Raw genomic sequence first — 20,333 nt, forward strand, 5'->3', positions numbered from 1 at the left:
AACATCCCATTGCATTCGAGAGTAGGAAGCTCCGAGGAGTTGAGAAAAGTTATTCTATCTATGACAGGGAGATGTTGGCCATAATGCATGCATTGGCCAAATTTCGATCATATTTGGTAGGTGGACGTTTTGTGATCAAGACTGATCACAACAGTATTAAATACTTCATGAGACAGTGTGATCTTAATGACCGGCAACAAAAATGAGTGACTAAATTGCAGGCTTATGACTTTGACATAGAGTTTGTCAAAGGTAAGAAAAATGTGGTCGCTGATGCCTTATCTCGGAGACCTCACTTATGTGCTCTGGCAGAGATTTCAGGAGATTGGAGAGATCGGATTATAGCAAAGTATGTCGGAGATGCTTGGGCTTCTGGATTGATTTCAGGTACCATACAGGATGATCGCTATGAGGTGATAGATGGATTGATCAGAGTTCAGGACAGGGTTTATTTGATTCCGTCATCACATTTGAGAGAGGCGATACTGAAGGCATTTCATGATGCACCCACAGCTGGACATCCGAGGGTCTTCAAGACCTATAGGCAGATCCGAGAGCGATTTTCATGGAAAGGGCTCAAGGATGATGTTCAGAGGTATGTCAGGGAGTGTGTGGTTTGTCAACAAAATAAAGGAGAGCACACATTTCCTGCAGGTTTATTACAACCCTTGCCCATTCCTGATAGGAAATGGGAAAGTATTTCGATGGACTTCATCACTGGTTTACCACGAGTGCAGGGAAGGGATTGCATCTATGTGGTGGTGGACCACTTGACGAAGTTTGCTCACTTCTTTGCTATTCCGTCCACTTACATAGCAGCACAGGTGGCAGATCTTTTCTTTAAAGAGATATTCAGGTTACATGGGCTGCCCAGATTCATTGTCAGCGACCAGGATAGTAAGTTTATGAGTGTTTTTTGGCAAGAGTTGTTTAGGTTGTGTGGTACAGATCTTACACCAAACTAGTTATCATCCGCAAACAGATGGGCAAACAAAGATTGTGAATAAATGGGCGGAAGGATATTTGAGGAACTATGTAACTACACAACAAAAGGCTTGGATCAGATGGTTGCATATGGGAGAGTATTGTTATAACACCACTTATCATATGTCCATCAAGATGACTCCTTTCATGGCACTCTATGGTTATGAAGCACCTAGCTTCATGGATTTAGTTTTGGGGGACAGTAGAGTGCCCAAAGCCAAAAACTTATTGCAAGATAGTCAGGACATCCTGAAAGTGCTCAAAGAGAATATACAACAGGCCCAGAATCAACAGAAATTGTATGCTGATCAGCACCGAATAGAGCGCAACTTCGAGGTAGGGGATATGGTTTACTTGAGGCTACAACCATATAGACAGTCATCGCTCAAGAAGAGCGAAGCTGAAAAGTTGAAACCTGGATTTTATGGTCCCTACAGGGTGATTCGCAAAGTGGGCAAAGTCGCCTATGAGCTTGAGCTTCCAGAGGGAAATCGAGTGCACAATGTGTTTCATGTGTCTAGGCTTAAGAAAGCCATTGGTCAGAGTGTAGTGCCTTCTGCAGATTTACCCCCTTTGGATGAGGAGGTGAAGCTTGTATTAGTACCTGAGGCTATTCTGGATACCAGAGAGAGGAAGCTTAGAAATAGGATAGTGAAGGAGTATTTGGTCAGATGGAAAGACCTGCCGGAGGAAAATTCTACATGGGAGAGTGAGCAGGTTATTCAACAGGCTGGACTGAGATTGCTTGAGGACAAGCAATTTCAAGGGGGGCGGACTATAATGTCCCCATTTTAGCAGTTGACCAAGTGTGTGTGCGTTAGCCTTGTTCTACATGGTCCTGAGGGCTAACGAAGGGTTTAATGGGATCTTGGAGTGTTTTGGCCTAGTCATTTCCAGTTTGGGCCAAAATGAAGTTGATTTACTCAGTTTCAGGCATACTTACTATTTTTAGTAAGTCGGCAGGACACAATGCAAGTCAATTTTGGTGATTGGATTCGATACTACTCGGTGAGAGCTTTTCGATGAGCTATCACTCGCATTATTCGGAGTCCGATTGCTAATACATTTTAATGCCTGAAGTTTTATTAAAGTAACGTCTAATTTAATTGTAAAATATTAAGGTGTTACTTTAATATTTATTTTATGGTGATGTGTACCCAAGGGAGACATAAGGGGTATTTTAATATATGTTTTATATTACACATCTTTTATCCCACATTGCCCATATGAGTTGAGCGGACCCGTGGGAATAGAATAAAAGGAAGCATTTGTGGCTTCATTAGACAGGTTGAATATGAGAAGAAATTGGTGTGTGAGTTGCAGCTTTGTTCTTGGCATTTGAGGACATCTATCCTCTCTTGTAACATTCTAGACGTCATTCCCTTGGGGTTTGGCCTTTGGAATTCTTTCTTATTGGCTTCATTATCAGGCAGTTTAGTTGCATTTCCGACTACAGGCAGATTTGATATTTTGCTCATATCTTTTTCACTACTTGTCCGACGCTTATGCCGCTTGGAGGGAATGGTATTATGAAGGTAGTGGACTGATTGGAGGACAAAGTATTGTAGCAGCAAGTTTGTAAGCATGGGCTGGAGTATTATGACAATATTGCTGAAGTAATTAGCGAGTTGATAAATCTGCCATGTATTTGGTTTTATGAATTCTGAAAATAACATTTTATTAGCAGCAATTCATTTCCACTTTGCATATTATTGTAGTTTCTTTCTTGTTTATGTTGTATGATACCAATTCCATAAAAACGTTTGATTTCCAGAGTTATAAGGGGTTTTAAGAAGTTGAATGCAAACTGTTTGACATAATTCCTTTCAGCAATTTGGTTTAGTTTTTTTTGGGACATCCAAGGGTGTGCATTACATAGATGGATGATGAATGATTAGATACAAGATTTGGTATTGGATAATCTATTTTGTGAATCTGTGATTAAAGTTTAAAGTTAGCGGATTATTAAATGATCCCTCCCTTTCAGTAATCTTGGACCTTGGATATATTAACATTTTCTAAACAAAGACAAAAACTTCAAGACAAAAGAGGGGGAAGAGAACAAGAATGCACCCATTTAGCCCCATGTTTCCAAGCGAAAGAGGGATTCTTGATGAAGGATGACAAACTTTAAAAGACAAAGTAAGGGAAAATGTTAATTATGAATGTAGTTTTCCAAATAAAGAAGAGACGATGATCAAGGATACACACTTATTGTATAAGAGAGAGTCTTGATCAAAGCAACAATTCCTTGTAAGAGAATAATGTCACAAAATAAACAAACTCCATTGTACTAAGGAAAGTAGATCCTTATAAAAAAGAAAGAAGGAATGTACCAGAAACCTTTCCCCCTAAGTGTGAAGGCAAGATATCTCATAGGTTATACAATTCCAAAAAAATTAAGATGTAACACATATGCTAGAAAATATATCACATGTGAAGTAAATGATACATGAAGAATGATACTATAGATGATTATTAAATAAGAAACATATGAATCCAAGACATGAAAAAAAATTGTGAAGAAAAGAAAAGCATATCTTGCATGAGAGAAAGCATCACATGCCAAAAATAAGAATGTGTCACAAAATAATGTAAAGCCATAGATAAATGAATAGGAAGACAAAAGGATGTCATGCTATACCTATTTATTAGTCATCTTAATATACAAGAGATGCACTTCCAAGTAAGGACATCAAAGAGACAATGGATCCTTCAGAGAAATGAGAAAAAATATCGAATAGATACCATAACTGAGGGATATGTTATAACAAAGATATAATTTCAAGCAAGCAAGGTTGTAACATGGGCTATAAATATCCTTGTGTTAAACAAAAAACCCATGCAAGAAAGAACATCAGACTATAAAATAAATCAAGTTCACAAGGGATATTTGATGCACTGAATAAGAAAACAAGGTCACATTATGCTTCCCTAAGTGGTTCCTGTTTACACTAGACATGTGGCTTCAAGGAAACATAAGATTGCACTCAGGATGTTAATCCTTATGTAACACAATAAATGCATTTAAGAAAGAGTGTCGTCATATAAAAAGGAAACAAGTCAATGAACGAAGAAAATGGATTTTGTGAGATATATAGAAGGGTGAAATAGGGCCCTTGCCCTCCAAGTGAGGAGACAAGGAAAAATACTATTATGTTGCTCACAAATGATGATGATGAGCCCACAAATAATAAACTAGAAATTTCACATAATGTAGAGAAACATAATAGGAGTGTAGATGTATCAGGCAGAATGATCATGGAAAAGATACCAATCATCATTAAAATTCATTTGAAGCATACCATAATGAATGAATTCTTGACATTTATATTGAAAATTATAACATTCACCAGTCTTATGGCTATGAATTTGATGAAACATATGAATAAATGAGTTGTTTTGTTAAGAGATTTGGAAACCCAGATGTTCATTAGGAATGGTGGACATATTAGAATATTATTTAGATTAAAGCAGATTGAACGATAACCATTCAATATCCATACACTCATAAAATGAAGGTGTTTTACTTTCAAATTCAAGGATCTTGGTCATGTTAGTATGAAAACTAAATCATCTTGAGCAGTTTATGGGCACCTATTTTTATTGGAAAAAAATTGAGAGATTAAATAGAGTCAATTTGAGTACAAGCCTTATGCTCTAATGTTAGATTTGTGAAAATAATGTTATCATGGTCATTGTTTTGAATGAGCTCTAATTTGATTTGAGATGTACAATGAATAGTATTGAAGGAAAAAGAAAAAACATCAAGGATGATATCCTCTACTTCTAAGAGAATCTTAGGAGAAGCAAAAACATAACCCATCAACATCTCATCAATAAAAGCAATATCAATGGAATTCATAGGAATTGGTTGATCATGCAGAGACAAGGAATAATCCACATCCTTATCCAAGGGTTCATCCCAAAGAGGAGAATCATCAAAGGAATAAATATTGTGTTGAAAAAGGGACACTTTAGGAGAGGAATAATCATGACTAAAAGTAGAGTCATGAGGGAGAAGCATTTTAGGAGAATGATCAACATCATTGTTCAAGATCTCACCCTTTGAAGGGAGATGTTTTGAAGATACAAACTCTTCTTGTGCTAATATGTTTTCATGTGTGGGATTGGTAGGGTGATCATTATGGTAATCAATGATAGGAAGAACCAAAGTGTCATCATGTGAATGAAATGGAACATCTTGAAGATTGTAAAGAAAATGTAAGATTGAACAAGAAAATGAAGATATAAACTCCATTGAACATGAAATCCAATGAGTATGAATGGAATATTTTTTATGTTTTTGAATTATTTTAGGCTAAACACAATGCAATCTAAGAATGGACTAGGTGTAGGTGCAACTTTTTTTGTATTTTTCACAATGCAAATATACTTAATGAAACAATGCAATTGATGTAATCCAAATGAAAATTAGAACCTATAGATTGAGTTACATAAAATGTTACAAAGTGCATAAAAAGTACAACTAACTGTAAAAGGATATCTATTTCCAAAATTAGAAGTGGAATCAATGATGTGTAAGAATTCATGTAAAGAGCTCGACAAAAAAGTATGTAATATAAGAGAAAAGGATTCACACAAATGTAGTATGTGAAATGTGACACACACACCAAAAATATAGGAGGAATACCAAGGTTCCTCCACAAGGGAGACCTGATTAGTACAAAGAGAAGTACTAACACATGATCCCCTTCCTATGAGGCCCCTTGGCTTTTGTTCCTCCTTTCCCTAAGAGAAAGAATCGTAATGTAATGAAATGAAAAAGGGAAAATATACGCTTACCAAGATAAAAACCTAAAAAATGGGTTATCAAACTATAATAGAAACATAAACCGAATTGGATATGGACTCCCAAGACTTGAATTTGCAAATCCAAGGAATACAGAGGTCTCAAGTAAAGACTAATTTAGAAGGCCAAGAATGAGATGGAGAGGGTAAAGGTTGAAGTTGACCTAGACCCATGAAGTTGACCTAGACCTACACATAAGAAAAATGGATTTTGTTGGTGGGGAGGGGCTTGCCTCAATCAAGCCCCAGTTTAGGAATTAACCTTGAATTAAAATAAAGGAAGTGCTAGCATGGAGTAGAAGTAATTCTAACAATGGATAATATCATACTAATGTAGATACAATCATGTTTGATATGTGATCAAAAGTATTAATGCAATAGCCTTGACCAAAACCAAATGGAAATCATGGAAGACAATACCCCATATATGAAGATTCTTGTAATTTACCTTAGTGATGGTTGGATGAATGCATAAAATTAGAATCTCCTCTTTAATGTCCAACTCCGTTATCCCCAATGAAGAAATAAGCTAGATCTAGAAGAGGAAATGCATGATGGATGAAGATCTTGAATACTGGGATGGATGAAGAAGAATGCCTTGCTTGTCTTCTTGCTTGAAAACTCCTTGAATGCACCTTGAGAGATTGAGCATAGATTGTTTATAATGATAATGGATGATCAAATGAAGTGAGTAAGCTTCTTTTTAGACCAATTTTGGGCATAAAAATCAAAAGGACCAAAAGCAAAAGGTAGGAAAAAAGACAACTCTTTGCATCAAGCTCAAGAACTAGCCAAAAATAGCCTCTTGGGTAAAGGCCAATCTTGACAATTACCCCAAGGGTAGAGATCAACCTCATCAATTACCCAAGATATATGCCAATCTCAACCTCTACCTAGAGGTGCAAACTGTAAGGCAATATGATCCTCGGTCAAAGAAGCGTCATTGGTCAAAGGAAAAATGATGACATCTATGCAGGAAAATCAAAGAAAAATGCACTTAAATCTTGCCTTTCAAGGTAGGAGGAAAAAATGAATAACCATGCATAAAAATTAATGTCAACGTAGAGTTTTGAGCAAGATTACAAGAGAGAGAATGACTTTGATTTAAGTTATTAAATGCAATAGGAGTTCCTAATGTATCAAACCAACGGAAGGAGGACTAAAAGTTCATAAAAAGAAAGTGTACACTTTTTAACACAATACAAGTGTATTATAAAATAACACACCCTATACAATATACAAATAAAATAGGATAATGCAATAAATCATACAATGATAAATACTTGTTCTAAAATAAAGAGTTGGGACTGAGAATGTTTCTAAATAGATTCTTGAATTTTAATATATAAAAATATAATAGTCAACAATTATTATATCAATGTTGTAATAATAGTTGGATGAACACCCAAGTCTTTGGATTTTCATCTAATGTTATGTTTCACTTGTACACTTGCAAATTTGAACCTTGACTGTGTTGAAATTGATGGTAGAGATATGCTTACCTTAATGTCAGTAACTTATTTTTAAAGAGAAGGGTGTTGACACACTAGTTTGGATTTTGTCATGAGATTCAAGACCAAGTTGACTCCTTTAGACCCCCACATATGTATATAAGGCATTTGGTTGGATTGTTGGCCTTTGTTTCTTAGTCGGGTTGAGCTAATAGGGCTCACCAAAGGTCATTCATCAACTAACTATATCCACCTTGCATCGAGAACTACCACAAAATAGTAGTGCTCCCCCCCACAAACCCCCCCCCGCACTATCAACTATGGCCCCCACAATTAATTACCTCTCGGCAATAGATAACAATCTTCCTTGTTCATCAACAATAGCCATACAAGCCCTCAATGATTTTATAAGAACTCTCTTCATTGATAAATATACCATCCCTATGCATGCATGCACCAAGAATAGTCATTGAACCCTCTCGGTTCAAGCTCCCATTATATTATCGATTCAAAGGGTTCAATGACCATGATGAATGAAGAGGGCTTCTAAGGTCCCTACTATTTGAAGGGTGGGAGGGTATGCATATCACCTATGAACAAGGAGGGTTTAAAAGCCCCTACTATTTGAAGAGTAGGAGGGTATGTTGATCTCCTTTGATGAAACCCCTATTGTTGATTGAATGGTTTCAAATATTATCAAAGGTATCAATCAAACATGCGGTGATGCTTAGAATTTTTGTGTAGCTTATGATGCAATAACATGGTTTCCTAACAATGATGCAATTTGGATAATAGCTCTTGAATTACTAGATCTATGATAGATTAGAACAAATTAATGCTTTGTTTTGAAATAGAACATTATAGCACATAACCTAGTGAATTTCGTACTCAACTGGACATATAGTGACTAGATTGACTGATTGAATGAACAAATTTAGTAACACCCATAAGATATAGGTTCCAAAAAAATTAAAATTTGATTACTATATATTAACATATTTTCTCACATCATGACATAGTAAGAAAGTTGACTTTGCCTAAATTTAAATTTGAAATTTTGATTACTTTAAATTATAATAGGATAAACTAAGAATAAAGTTGATACTTAGAAATGTATATAAATAGAATTGAATTAAATTCAAACCATTTACCAACTTTATGTTAAAATGCATCCCTTCCACTTAATTATTGTATAAATGGAAACTGAATCAAAATGAATCTAAAATAAAATTAAAAACGATACGATGCTTATTTATCAAATCAAAATCAATTACATCTACCTCATCCTTCATATTTATAGAAACCTCAGTATCTTAGAAATAATTAAGATTTCCGAGAAGCTTACAAAATGCCGTCTTACAATTTTTATTTTTTATTAAATTGAATTTACAGTACAAGAATAAAAATTATCATCACCACGCCACAATTTACGTGTATATATCGTCATCAAAACTGCATTAATTTAAAAGCATACTGCAGATTTAATACCAAGAAACAAACGTCATATGGGGAAGTCTTGGTACTGATATTAAAACAATTGAGAGAGTCTAATAAATTAAACATACAATAAAATGTCATTGGACATTAAAACTCTGCTCCCAGCTAACCACCACTCCAAAAGGATTCAATTCATTTAATTATATTTTCATACCCGATGGTAACATTTCATATTATCTATTTCACGCCTGACATTAACATTCATATAATGTATATTTCAAATGACATCAACATTCATATTATAAAACTAACTGGGTTGTGAAAGACTACATCCAAAAGAATCCACCTAAAACCCAACTGCTTCACCAACCGGAGAGAAAGGAAATCTTTTCAATTGTTTTGCTATTTATATCTCAAAACACTTGGAAACACAGATAGTTTAAATTTAAACGTCAGAATTTGGTAATGGTGGAATAAAAAACATGTCAAGAGGTCGTACTATGGATCAAACGATTCATTGATTAATATGCTGACAGAATTGCTTGTCCATTGCAATGGGAGCAGTTAGAGATCCCCATGTTTTTATTTATAACTGAAAATCTCTGCAGACACAAACAAGAACAACAACAATCCTTTCTGAAGTTCACAACGCAAACTACAAGAAGAAGAAATTGACCTATAATTTTGTTTATCTTCTTTAACAAGTAAAACAACCCATAACAGGGGCCCAACTGAGAGCTAAATCTTGCAAGGGGGAAGGCGAAATCATGTCATAAGTTTTGCATTACTTGGGTGTCGTTTATAGTTGGTTTGAATGCGACCCAAAAAATTGTACTGAATTTTAGACTGAAAGCTGTAATCATTTCATTAGATTTTGTTCTGTCCGGCAAATTGATTCAAGTGTATGCCAATGCTTGGGATAAAATACATAGGTTGATATTGATTGGCCTTGAGTTTTGTTTCTATTTGGGTGCGGCGAAGGGAGTGTCATGTTCTCATGTATATATGGGCATTTCAACAAGTTGTGCATGAGTTGCCAAACAAGAAATTCAAAGAGGAAGAGAATCAAAAAACCCAAAACTATGGTCAGAATGGGCAACAAAAACAGAAAACAGGGGACTTATCATGAAGAAAACTCAAAGCCTAATCCAGACGTAAGAACAAGAACAATCAGGCTTGCAACTTTCAATACAGCTCTGTTCTCCATGGCTCCTGCTCTTCCAAGAACAATTGCAGAACAGTCTACATTGAAGGATGCCGGGGGTGAGCTTTATCAAAATTCAGATAAAGTAGATGCAAAAGGAAAGTCGGCAATTGGGTCTTCTTCAACTCAGGAGCTGAGGAGTATTTTAAAGCAGTTCCCCGGCTCAAAAGTCACCGCGGACGATTCTGTGCTGTACCCAGTGAAAAAAGTGAAGTATGGTGAAGTTTCTGGCTCTAAATCCAGATTAAGGGTGACCATAAACCTTCCTGAAAATGAAATTTCATTGAGTCGTCTGAGGCATTCAAGGTCTGTTGTCTGTGAGGATCCAAGTAGCAGCCGCCAGGGAACGATTAGGAGATCAAATTCGGTGGAAGATTTGAAAACCCATCTGAGCTCCGTTACAAGTTTTGCTGATTTTCCTTACGCTGCCAGGCATTCCATTTCTAGTTCAAGTCAAGTCTATGAAGCGAGTAGTCCTAGACATTATGAAACTTCGAACAGGAACAGAAATATCTTGGAAGTTTTGAAAGAGGTGGATGCTGATTTGGTGGCTCTTCAAGAGGTCAAGGCAGAGGAGGAGAAGGGAATGAAACCGCTGTCAGAGTTGGCAGAAGCTTTGGGGATGAAGTATGTATTCGCAGAGAGTTGGGCTCCTCAATATGGGAATGCTATTCTCTCCAAGTGGCCCATAAAGAGATGGCATGTTCAAAAAATTGTTGACGATTCGGATTTCAGGTACATGTTCTGTTTTGATGTGATATTACATTTTGTCATATTTCATCTTCTGCAATTGCAAAAAAACTTCTCTTTCCTTTTTCTTCCTTTCCTCTTCTCTATTGTGCTACAATAGTGGGCTCCTATTCATTAAAGGTAGTCAGGAATTTAACCGAGAGAATGATTGTATTTTTCTGAATGAAGCATGATGATGAGTTTGCATATTTCTCAATTTTTCATCATGCATTTGTCAACATATTTGTCGTTCTCAACTTTTTATTATTGTTCAGATAGGTGCATCATGTATCCATAAAAGGTCGTGCTCATGCTCATTACCTCTGCCCAAGAACTCTGTTACACATTAGCACTTGAACGCTTCTTTAAATAATTTTCTGGACTAGAGTTCAAATATACGATTGCGGTTTGACTGAAGGCCAAAATATTTACAACAAATCCATAGAGCACCTAGCATCTAGGCTACTACGCACTGTAATGGATAAGAGTAGATAGAAAAGTCCAAATTAATTAGCGCGTAATTTGTCAATTTTGTCTCGATTAATTTTTCCAATCTCGTGTAGAAAATCACACCTCTTTTATCTTACTCATTTTATTGTGTTGGAATTGTGAATCCCATCAGCCATGAGAAAATTACATGTTATTCTATGAAAACCAATGTTTTCATTAGTAAGCCAGTGTGCTATTCATATTGTACTTGGAGCATGGAATAATTTAAAGCTCTAATCTTGTTTCGTTTCAGATTTTTGTTCGTTTTTAAAAGTTCAGTTTTATCATTTCAGAAATCACATGCTGTTACTTCACCTGAACGGTTCTTAGGCTCTGTGATCACATAAATTTTAGGTGCATTTTTGTCTATATAGAAATCAAATAGGTATACCATATATGCAATAAATTAATAATATATGCTCTTTAACACTAACTGATCCATAAATGCCTACAGAACTGTTCACTGTGTATTAAAGATCACCAAATATTACTATGCTCTGATTCCTAACTGTTCCTACTCCAGAAACTGTGGGATTAAAGTTTTCAACAAGAAAAGTATTCATTAACACAAACACATTGGAAAATATAGTCATACTTAAAAACTTCACTAATGGAGGGAAAAACAGTTGGTATTTGTATTAATTGAAAACAAGTACAAAGAAGGGTGTTCTGAACTTCAAGCTGCTTCTGGCTCTTAGTCCAGTTCTCTGTGAACTGAAACTGACCTTCCTTGCGCTTCAATGGCGTTGAAACACTTCTCAGAACATTTGAGAGTTTTAACTGAATTTAGTAGTTTCCTTTTCAATTTGTGCTATCGTCCTATTCATTGAAAGTCACCAAGATAAACAATGTATCAACATTCGAGACTTCATTTCCCCAACTGTTGCTTGCACCATGGTGTTTTGGCCACTTCCATCAGTATTCCCTCTGATGCAGAATTTTTACATATGCTGTGGTATATCAATCATTTTCCACAGTATGTATTCATTTACAATGGTGGATAGAGCATTTGCCATGGTGTTCAGATGTCTTTGCCACTTTTGCTAGGTGGCAAGTACGTCTATCAAAAAACAGTGGGTACTTGCATATTTTTAAATTTTGATGTTAAATAAAATCAGGTTTCATAGTTCATCTGAAGTTTTTTCGATCATACCTCCCTTTATAGAGGCTTTTGGTCCAAAAAGATTTTCAGGAAAGGTGTCTCGGCCTTGCCCCTAATGTTAAATATATAAATGATGCAGAAACAACTAGAAGTGTTCAAAACTTCAAAGTATGAAGCATAAGAACTCAATTTCTGAGTTATAGTTTTCATTTTTAGGCACAATAAAAATTCTAGGTTGTTTTTGGTTTCTTCCAAAATTCCTGTTTTATAGATTGTTTCATGCTATACAATTTTAAAAAGGACCCCAATGGTCTCCTAAATCCAAAGTTATGGCCTCCTGAAATTGGGGCTCTCACATTGGAAATGTGAAAAAACATATGACAGAAAAAAGATGTAAGAGGAAGTCATATTGGTTGACCAACTTATGGTGAGTGTTAAGATACGTTATAAGGCATCATTGAATAGCCAAACTGGAGCACCTGAACTAGGGAGTCGATTATGATGCCCTTATGATAGATGGAAGGAATGTGCTATTTTTAGCTTGGGAACCCATTGTGGCATTTGGGTACCACATTTTTGGGTGGTTTGAGCTCATGGTTTATACCTTCCATTTGAGAGTTTTGTGTACTAATTCTATTCAGCAATGCTTAAAATGAACTTAGTTATAATCAATTTACAATCACTTTTATGCTGCTATAAGTTCTCCAAAGTTGTATGCTGGTAATTATATTTTAAGGCATGTCCTTGAGATTGTATAGAAACTTTTGTTGGTTATAACACAGTTGGTTCATGCTTTGGAGTGGGCTTTTTCTCTTGAAAGGGTTTTCACCATGTACATCTATGTAGTAGTATAATTTTATTAATGTTTTATATATGTTTCTCATTTTTGTTATTGTAAAGATCTGAAAGTTTCACAATATGTTCCTCTAAGATTAGTTTAGTTAGTGTTTCAACATACATTGTTCCTTTCAAAGACCTAAGTAAGAAATCAAGTGGGGAAGCATTCACCCCACTTTATCCTTGGAATTCGCTTGATTGATTGTTTGTCATTTCAGTCTCACATTCAAGAATTTTGGGTTCCTTGGTCTTTATTTATTTTCAGTCTAGCATAATATCCTCGAGAAGCATGCTTTCTTGTCATACACCATTTCTTCCAACAAAGATACTACCAGATCCTTTTCTTCTTCATCCAATGTAGATGGTTTTTACAATTGAAGGTATTCACAGTTGATCAATAGATGGAGTCTCATGAAAGGTTGGTCTAAAATCAACACATGTTCCCTAACTTAGTTGAAGATGTTGAACGGCACATGCCTTAAAGGTTTAGTTGTTTGGGCTTATCCTTGCATTTATTTTCTTTACCTAGGGTCAACCATAATTTGTTTTCTACCTTCAGATTATGCTCCACATGATGCTGATCACACCTCTCCTTGTATTTGACTGAATCTCTTGTAGACGCTTTCTCAACTTCAGTTGGATTTGAGGAATCCTCTAGATGTACATTGTCATTTCGACACCTCCAAATTCAATTTATTAATCAGGTACAACATAGTGGAATAGTATGTACATAACTCAAACAAACTTCAAAGTTCAAACTACGACTGTCTTGTAGAGGAATGGACTGCTTTGTTGTATGAGTGCTAAATGCAATGCAAAACTCATACAAAATCTTCAGAATTCTATTCTTCTAGGATATTTTGAGCTGCAGTAGGGTCATATTACCTTATCCATTTTCCCAGCTATTTGGGCTGGAAGGCAGCTTTGCTTGGAGCTTGGTGTTGAGATCCTCTCCCACTAAATGCACCAAAACCTACCAACAAACTATCTCCCCAAAATTCGAGTCTTGTGCGTATTCTTGTTCATACACTTCCATGTAGGATGATTTAACTAGAAAATCATACCAAGAGCTGACATAGGCTTTGAAATTGGATCCCTAGCTAACATATGTGTCACTACATTTATACTTCATTTCTTATACTTGATTACCAAATTGAATTATTATAGAAAACACATTCACTTGTAATCTCAAACTCTACACAATTTTTTATTGAAAATATTGTAAAGGTTTATGGTTCATGTGCACTAGAGTCTCTCTCCCTGGTAGGTAGTGTCCTCAATTTTTTATAAACCTAACCCAGTGCATAGAGCTCCTTGTCATACAGAAGATACCCCATTACCACTAAATGAAGATCTTTGATTGTTAGAAAATGGGTTTTCCATCTTGTCACAAAACAACACCCATAGCATACTCACTATCATTTGTCTTGATCTTAGAGGATGTAATGTCCCCAATTTTAATAAAGTACTTAAAATAATTAATGGTCCCAAAATTTAAATAATCTTATAAATGGACCTTTAATTATTTAATAAAGGGGCCCAATTTTTATTAATGATCCATAGGTGTTTGCCATGTTGTCATTCCTTTGTAAACCTTCGGGAATTTTCTCTGAAAGGGGTATTTATGACCGGTGTGTAGGATGTTTTTGATATGCGATTTGGATTGTTTCTTTATACTGCAGATTCCTGTTGGACATCTGTATTGTTCACCCTTCCCTACTTGGCTATTTTGGTTTTGGTGGGATAAAACCCTCAGCCTATTCTGATTCTCTGTATTACTGTGCTTCGGGTCTAGCACATCTGGAGCGTCATCTTTGTCTGCAAATATAATTGGTGAATATCTATGTTCAACATCTATTCTTGTTTGGCATATATCTTGTGCAATTGGTGTTCTAATATTATCTTATTTGATGTATAATGTTGGAATTCATTGTACTTTACAAATAGAAGATTCAAACATCGTACGACACCTTCTTTATTCCTGTAAGTGTTTTCTTTCCTATTGTGTGGCCTTTGCTTCCTACTATGCGGCCTCCAACTCTTTACCATGCACGATGTCTCTGCTTGTTGGTCTCATTAACTGAAGGTACTTCCGTAAGCACCAAGCAATACGGGAATATTACAGTGGTATCAGAGCTAGTGATTCTGCCAGCCTGTTGGGAGAATTGAGAGTTTGGACTTGGATCACACAATGGCACCCAACGATGCCATACGGTCTATATCTCAATTTCCAATTGATTGGAAGGCACATTTGCGATTGATACAAGGTAATCGATGAAATCATCTACTACAAAGACAAAATCTATTTGGTACCCAAGTTCAAGATGAAGGAAAGGATTCTGGAGGAAGATATTTGCACAGATATCATTGAACCAACACCTGACGATCAACCTAATGGAAATATGGGTTCTACCCATGACCCTTTAAATGAGCAAGCTCTACTAGCAATTGTTCAACTTCATGGAGATGTTACTGATGATTCTTTGTAGGAGCAACCACAGTTGGTTGAATATGGAGTTTATCCTTCAGTTGTGCCAAAGTCATGCATGATTGCAATTTTTCCATGTGAAGGGCTTCCTCAGAAAAACAATAGGATCTACATGAGTTGCAAGGTTCTTGAGGAGATTGATGATTACATGAAGGTTGTGGATCTCGACATCGATGTAGTTTATGACTGACTTCTTTGGGATCTTGGTGACTCCAGACATGACAATGTGACACAATAGAAGTTTGATAGGGACGTTTATATCATAATAGAGCAACAAAAGCTTGATGGAGATTTAGTCTTCATTGGTATAATGGCAACTTTGACAAGTATGGGTAGAATGGTAGTGTTGGAGTGTAATGTGTTTGGATCCAAGCTGATGCAAGACCATCCTTCTAGAATTGGCAAGATTTACCTAAATCATGAGACTCCAGAGGAGATTGGTGTGTGTGATCCCATGAGGGTTTTGGATCGGAGTACTGATATGTTTTATGGCTTCCATGGGATCCTGGTGGTTCTGGATATAGTAATGTTTATATCAGAGTGGCACAGCATGGTGGTCTACTCGTCTCAATTGAATTCAATTATGCACATGTGATCCTGAAGAAGCATGGAGTTTTCAGTAGATAGCTATCAACATCCATACATGGTTTGGGATCCTGAAGTTTGTGGATTGCTTGAGGACAAGCAATCTTTGGATGGCAAGGATTTGTAATGTCCCCAATTTTAATAAGATTATAAATACTTTAAATAATTAATGGTCCCAAAATGTAAATAATATTATAAATGGACCTTTAATTATTTAACAAAGGAGCCCAATTTTTATAATTTATCCATAGGTGTCTGTCGTGTCAGCATTTTTTTGTAAGCCCTTGGGAGATTTGTTTGAAGGGGTATTTATGATTGGCGTGTAGGATCTTTTTGATATGCGATTTGGATTATTTCTTTATATTGTGAATTCTTGTTGGATATCTATATTGTTCATCATTTTGGAAGTGGAAGACCTTCCTTGGCTTTTTCAATTTCAGTGGGATTAGACCCTCACTCTATTCCAATTCTCTAGATTACTTTGCTTCGGGTCTAGTACATCTGGAGCGTCGTCTTTGTCTACAAATATAATTGACGAATAACTATGTTTAACATCTTTTCTTGTTTGGCATATATCTTGTGCAGTTGGCATTCTAATATTATCTTATTTGGCATATAATGTTGGAATTCACTGTACTTTCCAGATAGTGGATTCAAACGCCGTACAACACCACCTTTATTCCTGTAAGTGTTTTCTTTCCTACCATGTGGCCTCTGACTTCCTATTGTGCAGCCTCCGACTTCCTACCGCGTGGCTTCCGGCTCTCTGTTGTGTACGACGTCTCTACTTGTTGGTCTCATAAACTGAAGGTACTTTCATAGGCACCAAGCAACACGGGAATATTATAGAGGACAACTGCAAAGTAGGCAAGGCTAACATTGGAGCATTGCAACTTGTTCTTCAATGCATCAAACAAATTGTGTATCTTACCCAAAGTAAATTTTTACCTAATGCGACCATTGAGAGTAAAGGAGCGTCTATAGAAGAGAAAACAAGAATGAACTTAATTATATATTGAGTGGTACCTATAAAGCTCCTTATCTCTATACTATTATTTGTTATAGGCCAATTCTTGATAACATTTATTTTTGTAGTTCCTCAAATCACCACCTCCAACCTCATGACCCAAATATGTCAATGATTCTTAGGAAGATTCACACTTCTTCAGATTGCACAAGAATTTTTTCCTTCAAGACTTCAAAATATTGTCTTATATGTACTAAATGTTATTACCATGTTGCAACAAAAATGAGAATTTCATATATATATGTGTGTGTGTGTGTGTGTGTATGAATCCTATCAACACATCATTTATCAAATGCATTAATTTAGCCAATGCATTACATAAAAAAAAAGAATAACTACCAAACTTCAGATAATGTGCTTGGTCTTGAAAATAGTTTTCCATGTATCAACCTTCTTCATTTGTACTTGATGATAGATTACTTTTAGATCCAATTTGGTGAAATATTTTGCATGTTATATTTGATCCGAGAAGTCATCTATTTGTGGAAGTAAATTACTATTCTTTATGGTAATCATGTTAAGATCTCAATAATTTTTTCACACTCTTCAAGATCATCCCTCTTTCCTACCATTAAATAGGAAACCACATGGAGAATTACTTGTAAGTATCAATTATTTCTCAATAACTCTTGGAGTTATATTTAACCTCATTGCTCCACAAGAACTGTATATACAAGCCTATGTTGGATAGACGAGGTTCAAGAAGCGAGTCTCATGCTCTACCTCTTTTTTAGGAGGTAGGACATGAAAAACTTTCTCCAACAATCTCAACAACTCATCTATCTCCTTGTTATTATTGCTAATATGAGATATGAAAGATTCCTGAAACGCATCCTCATACTTATTTTTCAATAAACAATGAAGATAACTATTTGGTCTCTTGAATTAGGTTGAGTACTTGATTGGATATGTTATGCTTCTGGATGAGATTGTGTGAGTTTTTTATCATTGACGTTTTGGATCATACTCAATGATCCATCATCAGGATGAGAGAGCCCAATGATTCATTCTTGGGCTCTCTAATCCTGATGATGGATCATTGAGTATGATTTGAAACGTTGATGATAAAAAAACTCACACAATCTCATCCAGAAGCATAACACATAAGATCATGGATTATGGAAATCTGTTATCGTTATTACTTGATTGGAGTTTACCATGGTAGTTCTTGCTTTGGTTTGGTGTTCTTTGATGGATTATTTGACTCTATCCTTGACCCACCAATACTTAAGATCCCTCTTCTCATGAATATAGCACCTCTCACAAAGTGCAGACTCCAAACTACAATGCTAATGCAGCTATTGAAATCATATCTGCTTCTACTTCATCTATACATTGAGCATTGATAGAAAATTAGACTTAGTATCTCTTCTTTTCTTGAACTTCAAAAACCTTTTTGACCCAATCTGTAATGTTCCCAAAATATTCAAATGACTCAATTAAATTAATTGATTTAAGTGGTCCCAAATTTGATACTATCCTATGGACCCTATAATTAATTAATTTAATTATAAAATAAGAATTAATAAATTGCTTTTGTTAGCCTACTTGTCAAACTTTAGGAAACTTCCTGGAGCCCTTTATAAGGATGTGTTCAACATTGTAGAAAGTCATGGTGAGTTTTATGTTTCTTACGTGTTTGCGATTAGAGTTGGAACTCAATTTTGTTGGCATTTCGGAGGTGCAAGATCCTCCCTATTCTAGCATTCATAGTTTCAATGGGAGTCAATCACCCTATTCTGCTTATTGGTTTGAATTTGTGAAGTCTTCAGTTGAAGACAAATATGATGTCATATATTTATATTATCTAATCTATAATCAACAATTCAACCCTATGTGTCAATCTGCAATATATTATGGTTTACTTTGAAGATTGAGATATTGTTTCCAATCTGTATACCTTACTCTCCTCATCGAGTCAATAAAAAACTATATTGGGAATATTGTACGAGAAAGTTAGAGTCCAAATATGTATGAGAGTGGAATATTATTTGTTGTACGGAGATCTTCAACCCAAAGCCACATTGCATACTGGCGACTATATCTATCTCATAGCTCTTATACTCCTTGGACTCCTTGGTTCGACCGACTGTTCTCTATGGCTCGGTGGTTTGGGGACCCTCTCTTCTTGCTTTCGATTGGGCCTCTAGAGAGCATGTTAAGACGTTGCTTTTATGGTGTATCATTAGATGTTACAGACTCACCCCCCACAATATTGTTTTGGCCAAGTTTGGAGCTCATCCTTTCAAACATGCGACCACTTTTGACTTGATATGGTTCCTCCATTGGCTTCGTGGCTTTACGGATTTGGCTGTTGACTGGCATAGATATTCTCATTTGGCATACTGTTCTTTTGTTATGGTTATGAGATCCAACACTAGCACTAGATCTCGCTGTTGGTACGCCTAGGCCACCTCTCTATTGAGTTCGATCGGGATTGAGATTGATCGTCTTCCTCACCAATTTTCACTGGATGCTCCTGCTCACCTCCTCCCTTCATGTCAGGAGTTGAATGAGCATGTCAGACAGGATATCTATAGACAATTCATTATCACTACTTGGCGTAATCCTCTTGGTGGATTATGTCCAAAGATGGCCTTTTATACTGATCATTTTCTTGAGATTCAGAATGCTATTATTGTCCGCCTTGCCTATCTTTATTGGCACTAGAGTCATGCTCTAAGATTCTCTTTGGGCTCCTTCAAAGTTGGCTCCCACCGTCTTCGAGTCCAGACTGATCACCATATGGATAGAGAGGATCGTATCTGTCGACTGTGTGCTTTGGCGGAGGTGAAGACTGAGATTCACTTCATATTTCACTGTCTTATCTACTGTGAGATCAGAGGGAGATTTTACTGCCTATTCAAAGATTGCTTTTCTCTTTCAATGTTCTTTAGCTATATCGACTAGAGGTGCCTTGCACTTTACCAACGAGAGGTCACGCAGCTCCGTGAACATACCCTGCAGTCACTCATACCTCAGGGCCATATTTCAAATCAGCTCATCACTGCCTTTTTGTCCCCCATGTCTCCACCTCGAGGAGTGAAAAGGCCATCTAGTACCACTCACTCCAGATCAGTTCAACACTACACCAGTCTTTCCAGGCAACGACATTCATCCAGTGGTTCTTGACGAGGTTCTAAGACTCTGAATTGTTCATAGTTATACCCTTCTGTGACTGATTTCTT

At 36.1% G+C, this 20,333-nt stretch overlaps 1 protein-coding gene across 1 annotated transcript in view; it reads left to right on the forward strand.

Moving 5' to 3' along the window:
- The first annotated feature begins 9,071 nt into the window (after positions 1-9,071).
- LOC149537381 (uncharacterized) overlaps positions 9,072-20,333 on the forward strand; it is a 33,235-nt gene continuing 21,973 nt past the window's right edge. Inside the window, exon 1 of the mRNA XM_089802879.1 lies at positions 9,072-10,623. Within this exon, the coding sequence (XP_089659005.1) occupies positions 9,674-10,623 (950 nt within the window). The 5' untranslated portion in view covers positions 9,072-9,673. The remainder of the gene's footprint in view (positions 10,624-20,333) is intronic.

Source organism: Cupressus sempervirens, chromosome 9 (genome assembly GCF_028749045.1).
Source record: "Cupressus sempervirens isolate cs-2001-9-10 chromosome 9, ASM2874904v1, whole genome shotgun sequence".
NCBI classification, from domain to species: Eukaryota; Viridiplantae; Streptophyta; class Pinopsida; order Cupressales; family Cupressaceae; genus Cupressus; species Cupressus sempervirens.